Below are 17,658 nucleotides of genomic sequence, written 5' to 3' on the forward strand. Positions count from 1 at the left end.
AGGTCACAACCATAAAACAATTAGCACTCACCTGTTTATTGGGCTTTTCTGTTAGTGCAATCTATCATAAACGGATAGTAAACTTAATCTTAATGAATTTGGGGTAATACCAACACTTCCATAGAATCTTCAATCATATAAAAGAATTAATTTTCAGAATCTTCTCTTTATTCCTATTTTTATAGCTTCGTAACTTGTTACTTTGTTCTCACTTGCGCACATCCTGTTACTTGCGATTTGTGTATGCCATGTTCTTTGTTATTGATTGCATATCTTTTTACTGTTTTAAATTTTAACCCCCACCCACAAATGTTAGCGAACAGAAATGTCAACTAGTTTGTATGTACATATTACAGTACATATTAATTATTCCGATTATCACGTATCATTTAATTTTTTAATTGGTAAGGTAATAAAGGGTAAATTTGTGCTTAATATATCTTTACTTTTGCCTGTGGATAATATTTGTCCTATTTTCGCTAATTAGAATCGCTGTTTAATAGAATTAAAATTCAATTCACAAATGTGATCACAATGACTGATGCTTACTACACATCATATAGTGAATGGTACTTTACTATGGGGAGTCCATTGTAATGTGATTTGATTGTAGAGTGAACCAATTGTAAAGCAGGGGTCCATTGTATTTTTAACTATTCATGAGAAACTTCGGATAATTGGGATAATCGCTTAATCGGGCCAAAACGCACTAGTCCCGAAGTATCCTAAATAACCAGAATCAACTGTATTACCAATTACATTTTTTAATTTCTAAATTTAAATTTTGCATAATCAAGTGCATTTTTTACTTTGGGAAAAATTGTGTCCTGTTCTTGGTTTAGTCTAAAAACATCACTGGTATAACTCTGAAATAAATGTAAACTGATTTTATTTGAAGTAAAAAAAAAAAAAAACATACACAACAGTTGCAGCATGAGGAGATGGGACACAATTGCAATCATGAAGCAAAATGCATATACTGAAGAGCAAACATTACATACAATCATACCTTCAAATAAAATTTGTTTCAGAAATGCACTGAAACAAACATATATTAAATTTATTTTATTCTTTAAAACCTTCTAATTTTAATCAAATTCAAAAATTTCGGCTCAAATACAACAAAAAAAGATCCAGAATGTAAATAATGACTTGTGAATGACATTATTATTATTATTAGCTATAGGAAGCCTGATAGGAAACCTCAAGGAAGCCTGAGGCTTATGCTGCACCAGCCAAAAAAAAAAAAAAAAAAAATTCGAGAGTTACCCTAAGAGAGAGAGAGAGAAGTAGAAGGGAATCACCAAGAAAGAGAAGAATGATGACATCCAGCTCAGGATCCTGGGTGTGCCAAGCCCATACTCACCAGATGTGAGCCCCTGGGGTTGCATGTCATCATCCATTTCACTCGACGAAAATTCTCATGAAATCAGATTATGACAACGAGTGTTTGTTCTGTGACTGATTATATCTGCATGATAAACAGTCTAAAAAAACCAAAACCATCAACTATACATTGATGTGTTCTTATAATAATGTTTTCTGACACAGAACTGCAGCATTTATTTCTGCCTTATTGAAAATTTATACTTTCTCCTTCAAGTAATCTCATAGAAGGGTTAAATAAATAACTTTTCCATTATTCTCGATAGAGCCAAAGCCAGAAGAGTTTACATATTCATTATGGCTGCATAAATTCTAAATTAATTACTGAGGATCATGCATTTTTCATGGTGGCACATGGCCTCGAACCACATCTTCCTTACTTATGGTATCACAACACTTATGGTTAACCACTGGACCACGGCCTGCACATATTCTGGAGATTGCGCTAGAAATAAATCTGTAAATTTTGGAAGTTAGTTTATATATTCATATCAAAAAATCAATACATTTAGGAATAACTAAAACATGTCAATTTTAACTCTCAATGCAAAACAAGTGGCTACATCTTATTGAAATCACAACTTGGATAGATTAACATGTTCTCGAGTATGTACATAAATACAAATGTTTTTCAGTCAAATACTGAAAATACTTCCTCAAATACTGTATCTGTTAATACAGTAAGTCCCCAACATACATAAGAGATACATTCCTTCTTACATAAGTCGAGTTTTATGTAACTCAGGAATGACTAATAAAATATTGCTACTATATCCCTGATATGCCAAAATTACAAAAACTACACAATATCCTCAGAAGAATGAAGAAAAATAGTTATACATTTTTCAATTAATTAGTTATATTTTTTATATATTAGTTATATACATAGAAAAATAGTTATATAATTATAACTATAATTTAAGTTATATAATTATAATTAGTTCAATTAAAAACTTTATCTGGGCACAACGGTGAAATAGCCATTGTGGCATATAAGAAAAGAAAACATAAGGAAGAAAAAATGCATGTTATTGTACTGTAAAAATTGATATGTGTTTCATAGGCTTAGTTATCATAGTTGACTTCATTGCTGCTGATCCCTTTGCTGCTTCTCGTATTGTCTTTGTCCTTTATTATTGTGCTCACTGTTGACACTGACAATTCTAAATTCCCAGCAATTCTTGTTAATGTTTGGCCATTTTCATACATCCTTATTATTTTAATTTTCTGATCCAAATCGATCACTTTCCTATTCTTAGTAGACTTACTAGTACCACTGTTACTTATTCTCTTAGTCAGCACCATGATAACGGTCAAAATGAAATTTTCTGTAAAGAACTTCACAGGGTTAATTTGGAAACACACTACCATCAACCTTACACAAACTCACATTTTACTAAAGAACATTTCTGGAGGTCACTACTATAAAACAATAAAAACAATTTGCAGTTTCCAGTTTATTTGGCTTTTCTCTTAGTGCAATTCATTATCAATGGGTAGAAAACTATCTTATTGCATTTTTTTTTTTTTTTTTTTAATTTGGTAGTTGTTGGCGCATTGGCTTCTGTGGCCATAATGCACCTCCCAAGGTTTTTGCAGTACTTTGATCCAAGTCCGAGGTGGGATTCGAACCCGCGACCTTTGGGTTGCTAGGCAGGCACTTTACCCACCCGGCTAGCCCGGTCAGCTATTGCATTTGCGATAATCCTGATAACTGGAATTCTGTGGGTTTTTAAGTTCTGGTGAAATGTGTGTCCCCTTCACTGAAATCTTCAGCCATATAAAAAAAAACAAATTTTCAGAATCTTCTTGTCATTCCTATTTTTTAAGCTTAGTAAACTTGTTACTTCCTATGTCACTTGTGCAATTTGTTCATTGTTATCGATTGCTTATTTATTTATTTATTTTTTTTTTTTTTACTGTTTTAAATTTTGCAAACCTAAAAAAAAAAAAAAAAAAAAATTGGCAAAGAAAAAAAAAAAAAAACGTAAGTCCAAAGTTATGTAACTTGGGCTTATGTAAATCGGGGACATACTGTATACAAATTGTGAAGTTTTCCAGTATGTCTGCTGCCATCTTTTATTTGTTTTTCCAACTAATATTAGTCAGTTTTAATAGATGGAAGCACAAAACTATATTTTAAAATTAGAGGAAGATTGCCCTTGAGCTATTATTAGTATTAAAATCAGCAAAATAATACAAGGAAGCAAGTTTATGTAGCACCAGCCAAAACATAAATAAAATAAATCAAATCTTCCCTCCTTCAGCTGCCTATTTCTTTCAAGTATTTATTCAATCCTTCCTTAAATTTAAATAAATTTCAAGCTTCACAAGAGTGGAAATTTATTCAAATGGTCAATCACTCTTCTTGATTATAGGAAATTTTTGGACATTCCCTCTACAATTACTTGCCTCCGTTTAAATTTATGTCCCCTTGTGTATATCACACGAATAAGTATAAAAATTCCGTTGGCATTTTGTTAACTCACACCCACCTTTCAAGTCTTAAATACTTCAATCAGGTTACCCCACAGAAATATGGTTTCCAAATCCTGTAGCCTACAAAACTAAAATATCTCTTGATAAGAAAACCTCTTTAATTAACCTCATCTAATTAATCCCATCACTCTTCTCTGTCTATTCCAGCAGGCTCATGGCTTTCCCAAAATGGGGTCACCAAACATGTCTTGAATATGCAATACTCAAGGTGTGGCCTAACCACTGCTTTATGAAATGGAAGAATCACCTCTATTTCTATTAGCAAAGTTCCTATATATCACTGACAAAAACTCAAAAGCTATTCTAACAGCCTATCTGCACTGTCAGAAAACTCATATCAAATTGTAACTTTGCCAAGAGCAGGTCAAGGTACACAACAATCATTTCATATACTCAGCACTCCTCTTCATCTTCCAATATCCACCACCAGAAAAGAAGAAATTAATATTTAAAAGCATTTATATATAGAGTTTTCATTTACAAATTTTCATGAATCAACTGAATCCACAAAGTTCACCCCTAATGGAAAATTCTCTGCTTGGGGGCCTAGACGTATTCAAAAAATTCACTTGAGAAAAGATTAATTTCCTATAATTATGGTCCAGAACTCCCATTATATCACTTTCTAGGAGGCTAGAAGTGCTCTTTAGGATTAGTCTCCTAGAAAGGGGAGATGTCACTATAAGTGACACTCCCCTTGGGACATTATATTTTTCGATATTTTGGTATATATGTAGCCTGAAAAGGATACATTTATACCAAATAAAATCTTCTCTCCAGTGGGTTGGCGTAGTTTATTATCATCGCAGGCTAAATTTGTGCATCACATCAACAAAACCCCATGAGTTGTCCAAGCAGTCTGTCTACAGTGCTCAGAGAACTTCATATACGACTGCACAATTATCCTCAGAGCTTTCTCATTCTCTATAATCATGAGGTAAGAAGAAAAGCTAGTTAAAAGCAGAAGTGCTGAACGGAGATTTACTGTACAAGGAAATCTTAAATTGAATCATATCTCATTACTCTATTCTAAATAAATGCTATAAGAAATGCTTATACATCAAATGGCATGAATTTGAACAATGAAACTAAGACAGGTGATTATATACACCAGAATCTACCCAATGAATAAATATAATATTTTTTATAGCAGTGTTTATAAAACACTGCTATAAAAATTTTTTTTTTTTTTTTTTTTTATTATAGCAGTGTTTATTAAACAAGAAGATGGTTCTCCGTAGCCGAGTGGGCAGGAGCGAGAGTGCAGTAGCACACGCTCCTTGAGTAGACCGGGGTTCAAGCCCCTGACTGCTGAATACGGTCGATCTGCCAACCCGCACTGGACCAGCGTGGCAGATTATGGTCCATTTCCCTCAGCATGAATTGTTGAGGAGGCTTCCATCCTGCAGTGGGTTGATAATGGCTGCACTTTACTTTTTTACTTTTTTATTAAACAATGGTTTATATGTAAGTTGAAAAACCTATACACTTGCTTTGCTTTAAAGATCTTATTAAAACTAGGGAAACTCATAGAGAAGAGTGATAGCTACTTGAGAGAGAGAGACCCTGAACACCATATCAGCAAGGAAAGCAAATGCCCTTGTGGGTAGCACTGCTGTCCTCCTCACACCAAGTGGAAAAAACCTGAGTCCGAGTTCTGTTTATGACGTGGAGTTTTTATGGGACTTTTTCCACAATGTAGCTGAGTTAGTCTGGAAAGGGTAGCATGGTTTTTTCCTCCAGGAAATTAGTTCTCTTTGTCCAGCAAACAGAAAATCGACTTCAGAATACATGCAATTTGCAGACAATATACACAGAGCAATATGGCACTAGTTGCTGATGGTCCTAAAACCAACAACAAGGAAAGGAAACAAACAATGTTGAATTTAAAAAAAGCAAATACAATGAAAAATGGTCAGTCACCAAGTTATAAAAATGGTGGCATTTCTACCTTCATAGATTTGAGTTAAATACTGTATGAAACCAACAAACATCACCTATGAGGTACAATTTTCCTCAGCCTGATCTGTGCTTATTAACAGGAGAGACTGCTTCTACAGGGATGGGATACACTTAAATAGAAAGGGTGCAAGAATATTTGCTGATGCTATCGAGGCAGTGTTAGGTGGGTCGGAAAACTGCTAGCTTGGGGGGATTCACAGACTAATAGATTAACAGTAGCCGCTGGCAGATGTGAAAATGATTCTTGCACTTCTACTGGAATAAGCAGCAGCCTGGAAAACAATGCGCAGGGAATTTCAGAGACTGCTGGGAGTCATCGTGGAACAAGTAAATACACGGGCTGCTAAGAAGTATTAAGGGTAGCTAAGAATAAGAACAAATGCATGTATACTTAGCCTGTACACCAATGCTAGGAGTTTAGTAAATAAATTTGATGAATTTGAGGTGTTGGTCAAAACATCAAAGACAGATATCGTTGGGATATTAGAGACGTGGTGCCACGCAGATATAAATAATGCAGAATTGGAACTTGGGGAGTACAAGGGGTACATAAAGGATAGACCGGATAAGAAGGCAGGAGGGGTTATGCTATTAGTTAAGAAACAAAATCTAAGGAAGTGCATCCAGTTGACATATATGGACAGTGCAATATTGAGTCAGTTTGGTGTTACATAAGCACTGGGAAAGCAAAACTGAAAGGAGCAGTGTGTTATAGGGCTGATTCTGATGAGTATAATGAACAACCGTATAGAGAAATAAAGTGGGCCAGTAAATCGGATTGTCTTATAATGGGGTATTTTAATTTTCCAGATATTGACTGGAACTTGTGAGTTGGTCACTCATACACTATCAAGACGTTTGTGGATTTATTGGATGATTGTTTTCTACAGCAACATGTTCAGGAGGCAACCAGAGGGAGTAATACTCTTGATTTGACTATCAGTAGAGATTCTTCATGCATTAAGAATCTGCAGAAAAAGGAACCACTAGTTGGCAGTGATCGCAGTGTGCTGATGTGGGAGTTACTCAAAGAGGCAACTACCATCAAGAATAAAGGGAAGGGTTTTTGCTTTCGTAAAGGTGACTACGGCAGTCTGAGACAGTTTTTAAATTCTATATGGGACCAATTGATGATGTTACCAACATCATCAATTGGTCCCATATAGATTAGGGTTTGTTAAGGGGAAGTCTAAATCGGAAACATTCAAAGAATTAATCTTGGAAGCTACTAGGGTTTTCATACCAACAAGATTTAGGCCTAAATGGATGTCAGATGAACTAATGAGACATTATTATTACCCATATGGAGCAAGAAACTCTGCAGCTTATGCTGCACCAGCCAAAAAAAATTCCGAGTTACCCTGAGAGAGAAAGAGAGAAGTAGAAGGGAACCACCAAGAAAGAGAACAATGATGATATCCATTTCAGGACCCTGGGTGTGCCATGCCCATATTCACCAGATGTGAGCCCCTGGGGTTCATGTAGCAGAGTAGAAAAATGCATGGGATACACATAAACTAACAATTGACACATAAGCCTATAGTAGATATAAGTTGGTCTGTAATCATGTCACAAAGGAGGTTAGGCAGGCAAAGGCAGATTACGAGAAATCTTTAGCAAAGAATGCAAAGAAAAACAGCAGACGTCTTTAATTATGTAAGCTCTAGAAGGAACGGGATGAATCAGATTGGTCCATTTGATATTGATGGTTCAACTGTTGCCGATCCTGCTCATGTAGCTAACAAACTGAATGAGTATTTTGCATCAACATTTACAAATGAGGAGTTATTCAGGAAGGGGAATGCCAGAGGTTTATAAAACTCTGGCAGTGAGCTAAATGATTTTGTAATAACAGAGCAAACTGGAGCAGAAATTGTTGAAAATAAATATAAGAAAGGCACCTGGGATGGATGGGATCCATCCAGTTATATTAAAGGAGGCAGCAAAGGAAGTAAGCAAACCCTTAGACCTAATTATGAGAGCTTCCTTGGACTCAGGGGAGGTACCCATGGACTGGAGTTGTGCAAATGTGACACCAATTCACAAAGGAGGATCAAAGGGTGACAAGTAATTACAGACCTGGTAGTTTAACTTCTGTTCCGGGGAATTTAATGGAGGCACTGGTTAAAGAAGCACTGCAGGATCATCTAGACAAGACTTCAGTTATAATTCGGACACAGCTTGAGTTTGTTAAGGGGAAGTCTTGTCTGATCAATTTCACTGGATACTACGATGTGGTCACAAAGGAAGTGGATGCAAAGAATAATTTTGATATCATATACTTGAATCTTAAGAAGGATTTTGATACTGTTGCACATGGACGACTGGTGTACAAATTGGGGGAGTGTGGCAATAAGGGCAAGTTGCTGCTATGGATAAAGGGATGATCGAGTGGGAGAAGACAGAGTGGTAAAAAAAAAGGTAAAGAGTAGCCATTATCAACCCACTGCTGGATGGAAGCCTCCTCAACAATTCATGCTGAGGGAAATGGACCTTAGTCTGCCACGCTGGTCCAGTGCGGGTTGGCAGATCGACCATATTTAGCAGTCAGGGGCTTGAACCCCAGTCTACTCAAGGAGCGTGTGCTACTGCACTTCCGCTCCTGACCACTCGGCTACGGAGAGTGGTAATCAATGGATACTGCTCTTCATGGATTAATGTTATTAGTGGAGTCCCCCCGGGGTTCAGCGTTGGGTCCATTGTTGTTTTCTGTATTTATTAATGATATTGATGAACATATGTCAGACTTAATGTCTACGTTTGTAGACAATACGAGGTTGGCAGGGTTGTTAATAACAGTACACTACTGGAACAGGATCTAGAAAAGTTGAGCAGATGGGCCTGCAGGTGGCAACTGAAGTTCAACATTGACAAATGTAATAGTACTGCATATGGTAGCAGTAACCCCAGAGTAATGTATGAACTGTGTGGTAGAGAATAAGGACCTGGGGGTAATTGTGCAGTCAGATATGAAGTTTTCTGAGCAGTGCAGACAGCCTGCAAGAGTAGCTCATAGTGTCTTGTCAATGATATACAGGAATTTTTCTAGCAGGAATAAGGAGGTGATTATCCCCTTGTATAAAGCAATGGTCAGGCCATACCTTGAGTACTGTATACAGGTCTAGAGGCCTCATTTTAGGAAGGATGTAGAGCTGCTGGAGCTGGTACAGAGAAGGGCAACAAGATTAGTGAATGGAACAAAGGGTTGCTCTTATGAAGAAAGGCTTAAGTTTGGCAAATTAGTGTCTGGAGACTAGGCACCTACAAGGGCTTAAATGGTTTGAGCAAGATCATTTCTGATGGGATCCTTCCTCTTGCCCAGATTAATCGCCTGAGGGGAAAAATTCAAATTGAGGAAAGACAGTTGTAGAACAGATGTGCAGAAATTTGCCTTTAGCCAGCCGGTGATTGATTGCTGGAACAAACTTCCATCTGTCGTAGAAGTTGACAGCTTAAAGGTAGAACTAGATAAACATTTGGAGCAAATGGATGGGTGAAATTACAGCATTAGCCAATTTTTTTTAACTTGCTTTCTTGCATCATATGCCTCTACTAATGCTAATACCAGAAACAATTTTTATGATGTAAATTAACAAACTGCACCATAAAAGACTCCTAAAATTTAATCTCTCTCATTCCTTTCCTAAAACTGATTAGTATTAGCACAGCAAATGATACAAGAAAACAAGCTTATACATCATCACAAAAAAAAAAAAAAAAAACCCACTTCCCATTTCACCTATCCATTCCCTCCAATAGTTTGTTTAGTTCTTCCTTGAATTTATTTAAGCTATCCACTTCTACAACAACAGATAAAAATTTGTTCCAACAATCAACCAGCTGCTGGCTAAACGCAAACTTTCACACATCTTTTCTGCAACCATCCTTCCTCGATTTGAATTTATGCCTCCTTGTGTTAGTCTGAGCAAGTGGAAGAATGCCATCATCATTGAGCTTGCTCGATCCATTCAAAGCTTTAAACACCCTATTAATTTCTTTCTTTTTGACTCATCTAATGGAGTACTACATGAATCACCCTTTTATCTACAAGCCATCTAAATTATGAAAATGTAGCAATTAAAATCCCTACCCTCCCAGATCCTGTAAATATAATACTTTACAGTATTATATTTACAGGATCTGGGAATAGGAATATTAATTATCACACAGTAATAATATACTGCTGGTTGGCTGTCTGGTAGTTTCTTGATGCATTGACCTCTCTTCATAGAACAATGAATTCATATTGACACATGTACCTTAAATCCTTCATGTGAGATCAGCTAGCTACAATCCCAATTAAAGAGGATAATAAAATTGCATGATGTAGGTAAATATTCCCATTTTCTATAGCCTAATGGGCTTTTCTGGAGGAGCTGTATGTTTCGGTTGAAAAAGACTACTTGTCAGATTTAATTATTCAAGTTCAAGCTGACAAAGTGGTTGATTAAAAGTAAATATAAACTGAAAGCTCTCAGCCCCCTGCTCACTTCTAATCCTTTCCATTTGGTGTTTAACATAAAATAATTGTCCAGCTAAATAGAAGAGTGATAATTTACTCACCTCATCCTCCACTGTAAAAAAAATATTAATAAATGTTTTATTTTTTTTCAAATTTATTTACAAGCGACTCCATTAGTATTAAAAAGGAAAAAAATAAAGCAGAGATGCTTGGCTTCCTGCATTAATGACATCCCTTTATTATTATTTTTTCCGGGTGATAATTTTGAAAGCCAGACAGTTTTTAAATAAAATCGCATGAAATCTCATATACCCATACTGGTTCGATTTATGAAATTTGGATAGTAGTTATGACACTTTTAACTCCCGGTGATTCCATGTCTCGGTTGTGTAACATAGCAAAAGTTTTAAACCATATTTTCTTACAACTCTCGCACAATAATATTCTTCCCATTACTAAAAGCATGGCCCATAACTTAAAGCATAAAGGTTTTTATAAAAAAAAAAATAAAAAAAAGGACTGAGTAATCACTGAAATTAAAATAGCAAAACTTAGTGTATACTTACTTAGATTTTTTTACTTAGATTTAATAATTCGAAGAAATGATCGATCGCTTCCTTTTACAAAAATTTTTGAAATAAAAGAGTTCATAGATACAAGTCTTACATAAAGCAATTTTAATCATAATTAAATAAGTTTTAATAACAAGGAACATCGCAAAGAAGAAATCATCAATATGAATGTGACACCAGCATCAATTTTCAATCGAATTTAAATTTCCACTCCCGCGTGTAATGATCCCTTAAACGTATAGTTTCCAAAGCGCACCCTACACCAGTTGACATACCGCTGTAAAACTGAGGTATCATTAATGTCTATTTAATGTCCTATTTGCATAAGAACGCTTTTGAATTTTTGGACTGTATATAAATTTTATATACGGTATGTTGCGGCATATAAGTCAGTCCTTAATGATATATTATAAGCCTTATATTCCTTATAAGTCGACTTATAAGGCTTTATATGCCTTATAAGTTGACTTACTTATTAAGTAATGCAAATCTGAAAAAACATAGAAGACATGAACATAAACATTGTTCATGTTTATGTTCATAGAAACGTACCAACTGTGTGGTACTACACTTAAGGTGGTAGAAAATGAAAAAGACCTGGGAGCAATTGTGCAGTCAGACATGAATTTTTCTGAGCAATGCAGACAGGGCAGGTCATGGGGTTTTGTCAATGATATATAGGAATTTTGCTAGCAGGGAAAAGGAGGTGATTGTCCCTCTGTATAAGGCAATGGTCAGGCCACGCCTTCAGGTCTGGAGGCCTCATTTTAGGAAGGATGTAGATTTGCTTGAGCGTGTACAGAGAAGGGCAACACGATTGTTGAGGGGAATAAAGGGATCTTCATACCAAGAGAGGCTTAAGTTCTGCAAATTGCGATGGCTGGAGACTAGGCACCTACGGGGTGATCTGATTGAGGTGCATAAAGCTTTGAATAGGTTGAGCACGCTGAATTCTGATAAGATTCTTCCACTTGTTCAGATTACGAAACTAAGGGGGCAAAAATTTAAATTAAGGAAAGACAGATGTAGAATAGATGTGCGGAAATTTGCCTTTAGCCAGCGGGTGGTTAATCGCTGGAACAAACTTCCATCTGTCGTTGTGGAAGTTGATAGGTTAAATAAATTTAAGAAGGAACTGGACAAACATTTAGAGGGAATGGTTGTGTGGATTTTTTTTTTTTTTTTTTTTTTTTTTTGGCTGATGCTGCATACACTTACTTTCTTGCATCACATGCCACTACTACTACTACTACTACTACTACTACTACTACATCCAAAAATCAACAGATAGAACAAATACAAAAATTTGTATACCTGGGCTCTCTAATAACCGGAAACCTAAGTAATATTGACCAAATTAATCACAGACTGAACATTGGATGGATAAACATGAACAAACTCAAAAACATATTGATGAGCAATAAAATCTCAAAATGTTTAAAAATTAAACTATATGAAACTGTCATCATACCCATATCAACTTATGGATCACAGACATGGAGAATAAATAAAAAAGAAAGGCAAAAAATAATGGCATTTGAAATGAGATGTCTAAGGAAAATCAATAAAACAAATTAGAGAGAACATAAAACTAATGAACAAATATGAAAAGATCTAGATTTTGATCGCAGCATAATAGAACAGATTTCCAAAAAAAACAACTTCAGTGGTTTGGACATGTGAACCGAATGAAACAACACAGACTGCCTAATGTAGTACTGACAGGAAGAATTGGAGATAAGAGACCACCAGGAAGGCCCAAAAGAGAATGGCTTCAATGCCTAAAGGAAAACACAGGCTTTCAGAGCTATCAACAAATGATCGAAGATTCAAGAGATCGACAACAATGGAAGTGGATATCTAAATAGGGACTCAACCGTGCCAAACGGAAGAGTGGAATGATGATGATATTTCATAGTCATCCGTCGATTCGAAAGAATCATATAAAGAATTCCTATCTATTTTTTTTTAATTCAGTTATTTCTGCTTTTATAAAGGTTTACATCGTTGCATTTAATTACATTGCACAGTAACTATATTGTGACCTACTATGTAGGTATTCCCTACATAGTAGGTCACAAAATCAAAACAACAGACATAGATGACGACGTGACATCGCTGTTGAAGCACTGCATACAACGGGGCCTTTGATTATGTAACTGAGACAGTGCCTGTTTGGTACTGTATTGCTAACTGATTTCTTTGCAAACAGCTCCTCAGTGTGGGAATACAAACTAACAATCCAAGTTTATTTTACGAAAACTCAAAGTAAACTCGCAAACAGCGTCCGACAAATTCAACGAACTGTTTTCGTTTCTGATGAAGAACAGTAGAATTTTTTTTCGGTTTTGGAAGTTGGGAAAGCAATGTATACTTTGAGAAATATGAATGTAATGAATTGTAAATATATTCGTAATAATTCACGTTTTTCTGACTTCAAGCAAGCACTTTTAATTCAAGCTTAAATTTTGTACTCAACGTATAAGTTGATCTTAAAATTTTAGGCGATTTTTTGGTGCTTCAAATGTCGACTTTATACATGGGAAATACGAAATAGGAAATATATACGCTGTGCTGCCACTTTATTAAGTACACCAACCTAGTAGCGTGTTGAGCTTCCTTTAGCCTTCAATACAGCCTGAATTCGTCTAGGCATGGATTGAACAAGATGCTGAAAACGTTGTGCAGGAATGGAGTACCATGCAGACATGAGTGTGTCACGCAGGTCCCTCCCTGGATTTCAATAGGATTGAGATCCACGGACTGAGCAGGCTATTGCAGCAAAGAAAAGTCATTGTCATGTTCATGGAACCATTCCATAATGATTCGGGCTTTGTGCACCGGCGCATTATCCTGCTGGAATTAACCATCTGACTGACGATAAACTGTCGACATGAACGGATGCACTTGGTCAGCAACGATATTTAGGTACGATGTGGCCCTGTAAGTTGTCATATTGGTCCCCAGCTTCGTTATTTCCTAGTATGCTTGCATGATGTATGTATTCATTTCAATGCTCCACTTCATGTATTGGCGTTTTCTCCATTCCTGGGTGGTCACTAGTTCCGTTGTGCAGGAAGCACTTCCAGTTGGTGACGCTGGATGGTCTTGCGTTTCTCTTGTGGTAGCCATACGTGGGACAGCACCACTTGCTCCACTGTCTTCCTCGGGAAACCGTCTCAGATTTTTAGAACCGACCCCTGCCTAAGGCCTGAACGCGAGTGACTTTATCCTGCGCCACACTCAATGCAGTATGATTAATATTTCTCTGCAACATCATCCATCTATGGAGGTGGACCTGTTTAGCTTCGGCTTATATCCAGTGATAGTTCTCTGAAGTGATGCCAGACGGAACCACAGTCTGCCTTAGCTGCCATTCCGAACTTGGGGTAGGTAGGTCGCTTGGAGAAACTTTCACGATGTTTATTTATTTATTACTATTAATTTAGTTGTTATTATTATTATTATTATTATTATAATTTATTACTATTATTACTATTAAACCAGTCTCCCAGCGTGATGAGCCCGTCACCACCAAATACGGAGGATGCGGAAAGGTCAGCGAATTACTACCGCATATCCCCGGAGCAATATGGCCTTAGTTGCTAATGCTCCAAATAAACAACCAACCCAGCGTGATGGAGCCAAGTTCGCTTCCTTCGCGGAAGGGAACGTGGTACTCGAACCCGGGTACCTCAGGCTGTTGGTCCAGTTTCGTAACCATTGGCCATCGCGCCCCTTTATTATTATTATTATTATTATTATTATTATTATTATTATTATTATTATTATTATTATTATTATTAAGAAATAAGAAAATTCTTGATACTCAATGACACAGTAGATTAGAATTGATATGCAGATAAACTACTACCTCTGTTTACAGTGTGGAATATACTATGTGTAGTGACTTCATAGTCTTTTCTGTAAGATAAAAAATTTGTACAAAACTGTTGTAAAGGAAGAATTACAACTTGTTGTCAAGAAATTTACTTTTCTTAACAAGTTCATTTATTGTAAACGAATTCTCTTGATAAATAAAATTGTATTGTGTTGTATTATTAATTATTATTATTAATATTCCTATGGTGCAAGGAAGCCTGAGGCTTATGCGGCACCAGCCAATAAAAATTCCCAAGTTACCCTGAGAGAGAAAGAGAGAGAGAGAGATCATCAAGAAAGAGAGAAGGATGATGATATCCAGCTCAGGACCCTGGGTGTGCCAAGCCCATACTCGCCAGATGTCATCATTATCATTATCATTATTAACCATATGGTGCAAGGAAGCCTGAGGCTTTTGCAAATTCGGAGTTACCCTGAGAGAGAGAGAGAGAGAGAGATGATGTCCCATGGGTGTGCTAAGCCCATACTCACCAGATGTGAGCCCCTTTCTCTTTTATTTAGAAATTAGTCACTGAGATATTGACGAACCTCTACTTGGTAAAAGAGATATCCAAAATCACATCCTGAACTAGGAAAAAATTTGCACTATCATAATTTTTTTTTTTTTAAGTTCTTTATTTGATCGATGTTCTTAAACCCATGTCGAGTAATGTGGGAATGTGCTATATTTCGGCGATTTCGAAGGCAATCCCTGTTTTTAGTGGCTGCATCGTCTGCTAGCTATTTCTTACTACATCCCTCTTCCTTTCAAATTAAAATCCAACATTAATTTCTATACTATACGTGGTCAGAGGAACCGGTCTTGCGTAGGGGCGGAGATACATGTGATAATCATTTGTAAACGTACTTTATATAATTTTTCATTACTGTACGGAAGAGAATTTTTCGCCATTGCAATGGCAGAATATTTTAAGAAATTTGCATTGTTTTTCTTATCAGAAAAGTGTTTTGATGAATTTTTCGTCAAGTTTAATTTTATGGATGGTAAGTTTCTCTCTTTTTTTTTTTATTACTGTTTTGGATCAGTGAATAAGGTTAATATTAGGATTCTGAATGTACCAGAGTACACTGATACGCCGTTCCGGTCACGTGTATCATTAATGTTATGTACATAGTTGGTTATTAAAAATAATAATAATATATTTTATTAATTAACGAACGTTCTGTTTCTTTTATTTATTTATTATTATTATTTTTTTTATGTAGGCACTGGTACGTTATCTAGTTAGGAACTGTGCTGGTGTACTGATGTTAACCTTGAAAATGCTTACAAGTTTGCAAAATACTATGAAGGAAAGCGTTAACGTTCAAACATTTTATTGATATGAAACAAATTCAGATATGATTAGAGAATTCAGTGTATGGCAATCAAGGGCCAATTGATATCTTTTATTACCAAGACATGTACATCTAGATAGGTTTTTAGATTTTTATATTTCATTTTTGTGCAAACATTGTGTAATGAGAAAAAATGAGTAGACAGTATCAAAAAAAAAAAAAAAAAAAAAGATGGAAACGTTTACATTACAAAAGAGTTCTGGAAGTGCACCTGCATGACTGCATAGAAATCATACTATCAGCAAGCACAAAATTAAATATTTCCATCAGATACTTTATTATTGGGGGGAAACACAGACTAATAGATTAACTAAAGATGTGGCAGAGGTGAAAGTGATTCTTACACTGTTTCTATTGGAACATGCAACAGCCCCTGTATTGCAAAGTGTTGGGGATTTCAAGCACTGCTGTGGTTCACGGAACAAGTAAATACATGAGCTGTGTTTGAGTAAGCAAGTAAGAGAAGATGCACATGTATACTTGCATGCACACTAATATGAGGAGCATTGTAAATAAATTTGATGAATGTGAAGTACTGATTAAGTTATTAAATGCAGACATTGTAGGAATAGCAGAGACAGTGTTACTCAGGCAAAAGCGATGCTGAATTCGAATATGGTGAGTACAATGTATACAGGAAAGGCAGCCAGGACACAAGGAGTGGGGGTTCTGCTCTTAGTTAAGAAGCATATTAAGTCTTAGGAAGTGTGTCCATTTGACATGGGTGACCACTGCAATGTTGAGTCAATTTGGTGTGACATAAGCACTGGAAAAACAAAAATGAGAGTAGGAGTATGTTATAGGTCTAATGACTGCAATGAGTATAAGTCATTAGATCTACATGATTACAGAAAAATAGATTGGCTAGTAAATCAGAATGTCTTTTGATGTTGACTGGAATTTGTGGGTTGGTCATTCGCACACTAGCAAAAATTGTAGATTTATTGGATGACTGTTTTCTACAGCAGCACATTAGAGAGGCAACAAGAGGAAGCAATACCCTTGATCTGGTTATCAGCATTAAGAGCAAGCATTAAGAATCTGCAGGAAAAAGACCCACTTCATGGCATTGATCACAGTGCAGTAATGTCGAATTTAATTAAAGGCATAATTACTGTTAAGGGTAAAGGGAGAGGCTTTTGCTTTCATAAAGGTGACTAAAATGGTTTCAAGGCGCATTATAGCCATAGCAGCTTATGTGCAATCAAATCCTCATAACCAACAATGGTCTTAGACAGTTTTTAAATTCTATGCAGTGAGACCAACTATTGATGTTACTAACAGCAAATTTTAAATGGAAAGATTCAGAGGATTCAGAGAAATAATTATAGAAGTTACTAGGTTTTTCATACCAACTAAGAAATACTGTTCACAGCTTAGATCTAAATGGATATCATGGTTGTCTGATGAACTGATGAGACTTGTGGCAGAAAGAAAAATGTGTGGGATGTATATAAATTATCAGGTGATCTTAGAAGCCTGTGGTAGTCTCTGGCAAAGAATAACAAAAAAGCAGTAAAGACTTCTATGCTTGTA

The 17,658-nt window shown here is 36.0% G+C and overlaps 2 protein-coding genes across 2 annotated transcripts in view; one reads left to right on the top strand and one right to left on the bottom strand.

Moving 5' to 3' along the window:
- Positions 1-11,411, bottom strand: part of LOC150084221 (coiled-coil domain-containing protein 39-like) — a 197,112-nt gene extending 185,701 nt beyond the window's left edge. Inside the window, exons 1-2 of the mRNA XM_090376158.1 lie at positions 11,354-11,411; positions 10,411-10,421 (exon numbers count right to left, since the gene is read on the bottom strand). Coding sequence (XP_090232284.1) covers positions 10,411-10,421; positions 11,354-11,411 — 69 coding nt within the window. The remainder of the gene's footprint in view (positions 1-10,410; positions 10,422-11,353) is intronic.
- A 4,171-nt stretch (positions 11,412-15,582) lies between these two features.
- Positions 15,583-17,658, top strand: part of LOC150084222 (mannose-P-dolichol utilization defect 1 protein homolog) — a 353,408-nt gene continuing 351,332 nt past the window's right edge. The window contains exon 1 of the mRNA XM_090375110.1: positions 15,583-15,768. Coding sequence (XP_090231236.1) covers positions 15,681-15,768 — 88 coding nt within the window. The 5' untranslated portion in view covers positions 15,583-15,680. The remainder of the gene's footprint in view (positions 15,769-17,658) is intronic.

Source organism: Mastigoproctus giganteus, chromosome 6 (assembly GCF_048544385.1).
Source record: "Mastigoproctus giganteus isolate SK-2022 chromosome 6, ASM4854438v1, whole genome shotgun sequence".
Taxonomy (NCBI): domain Eukaryota; kingdom Metazoa; phylum Arthropoda; class Arachnida; order Uropygi; family Thelyphonidae; genus Mastigoproctus; species Mastigoproctus giganteus.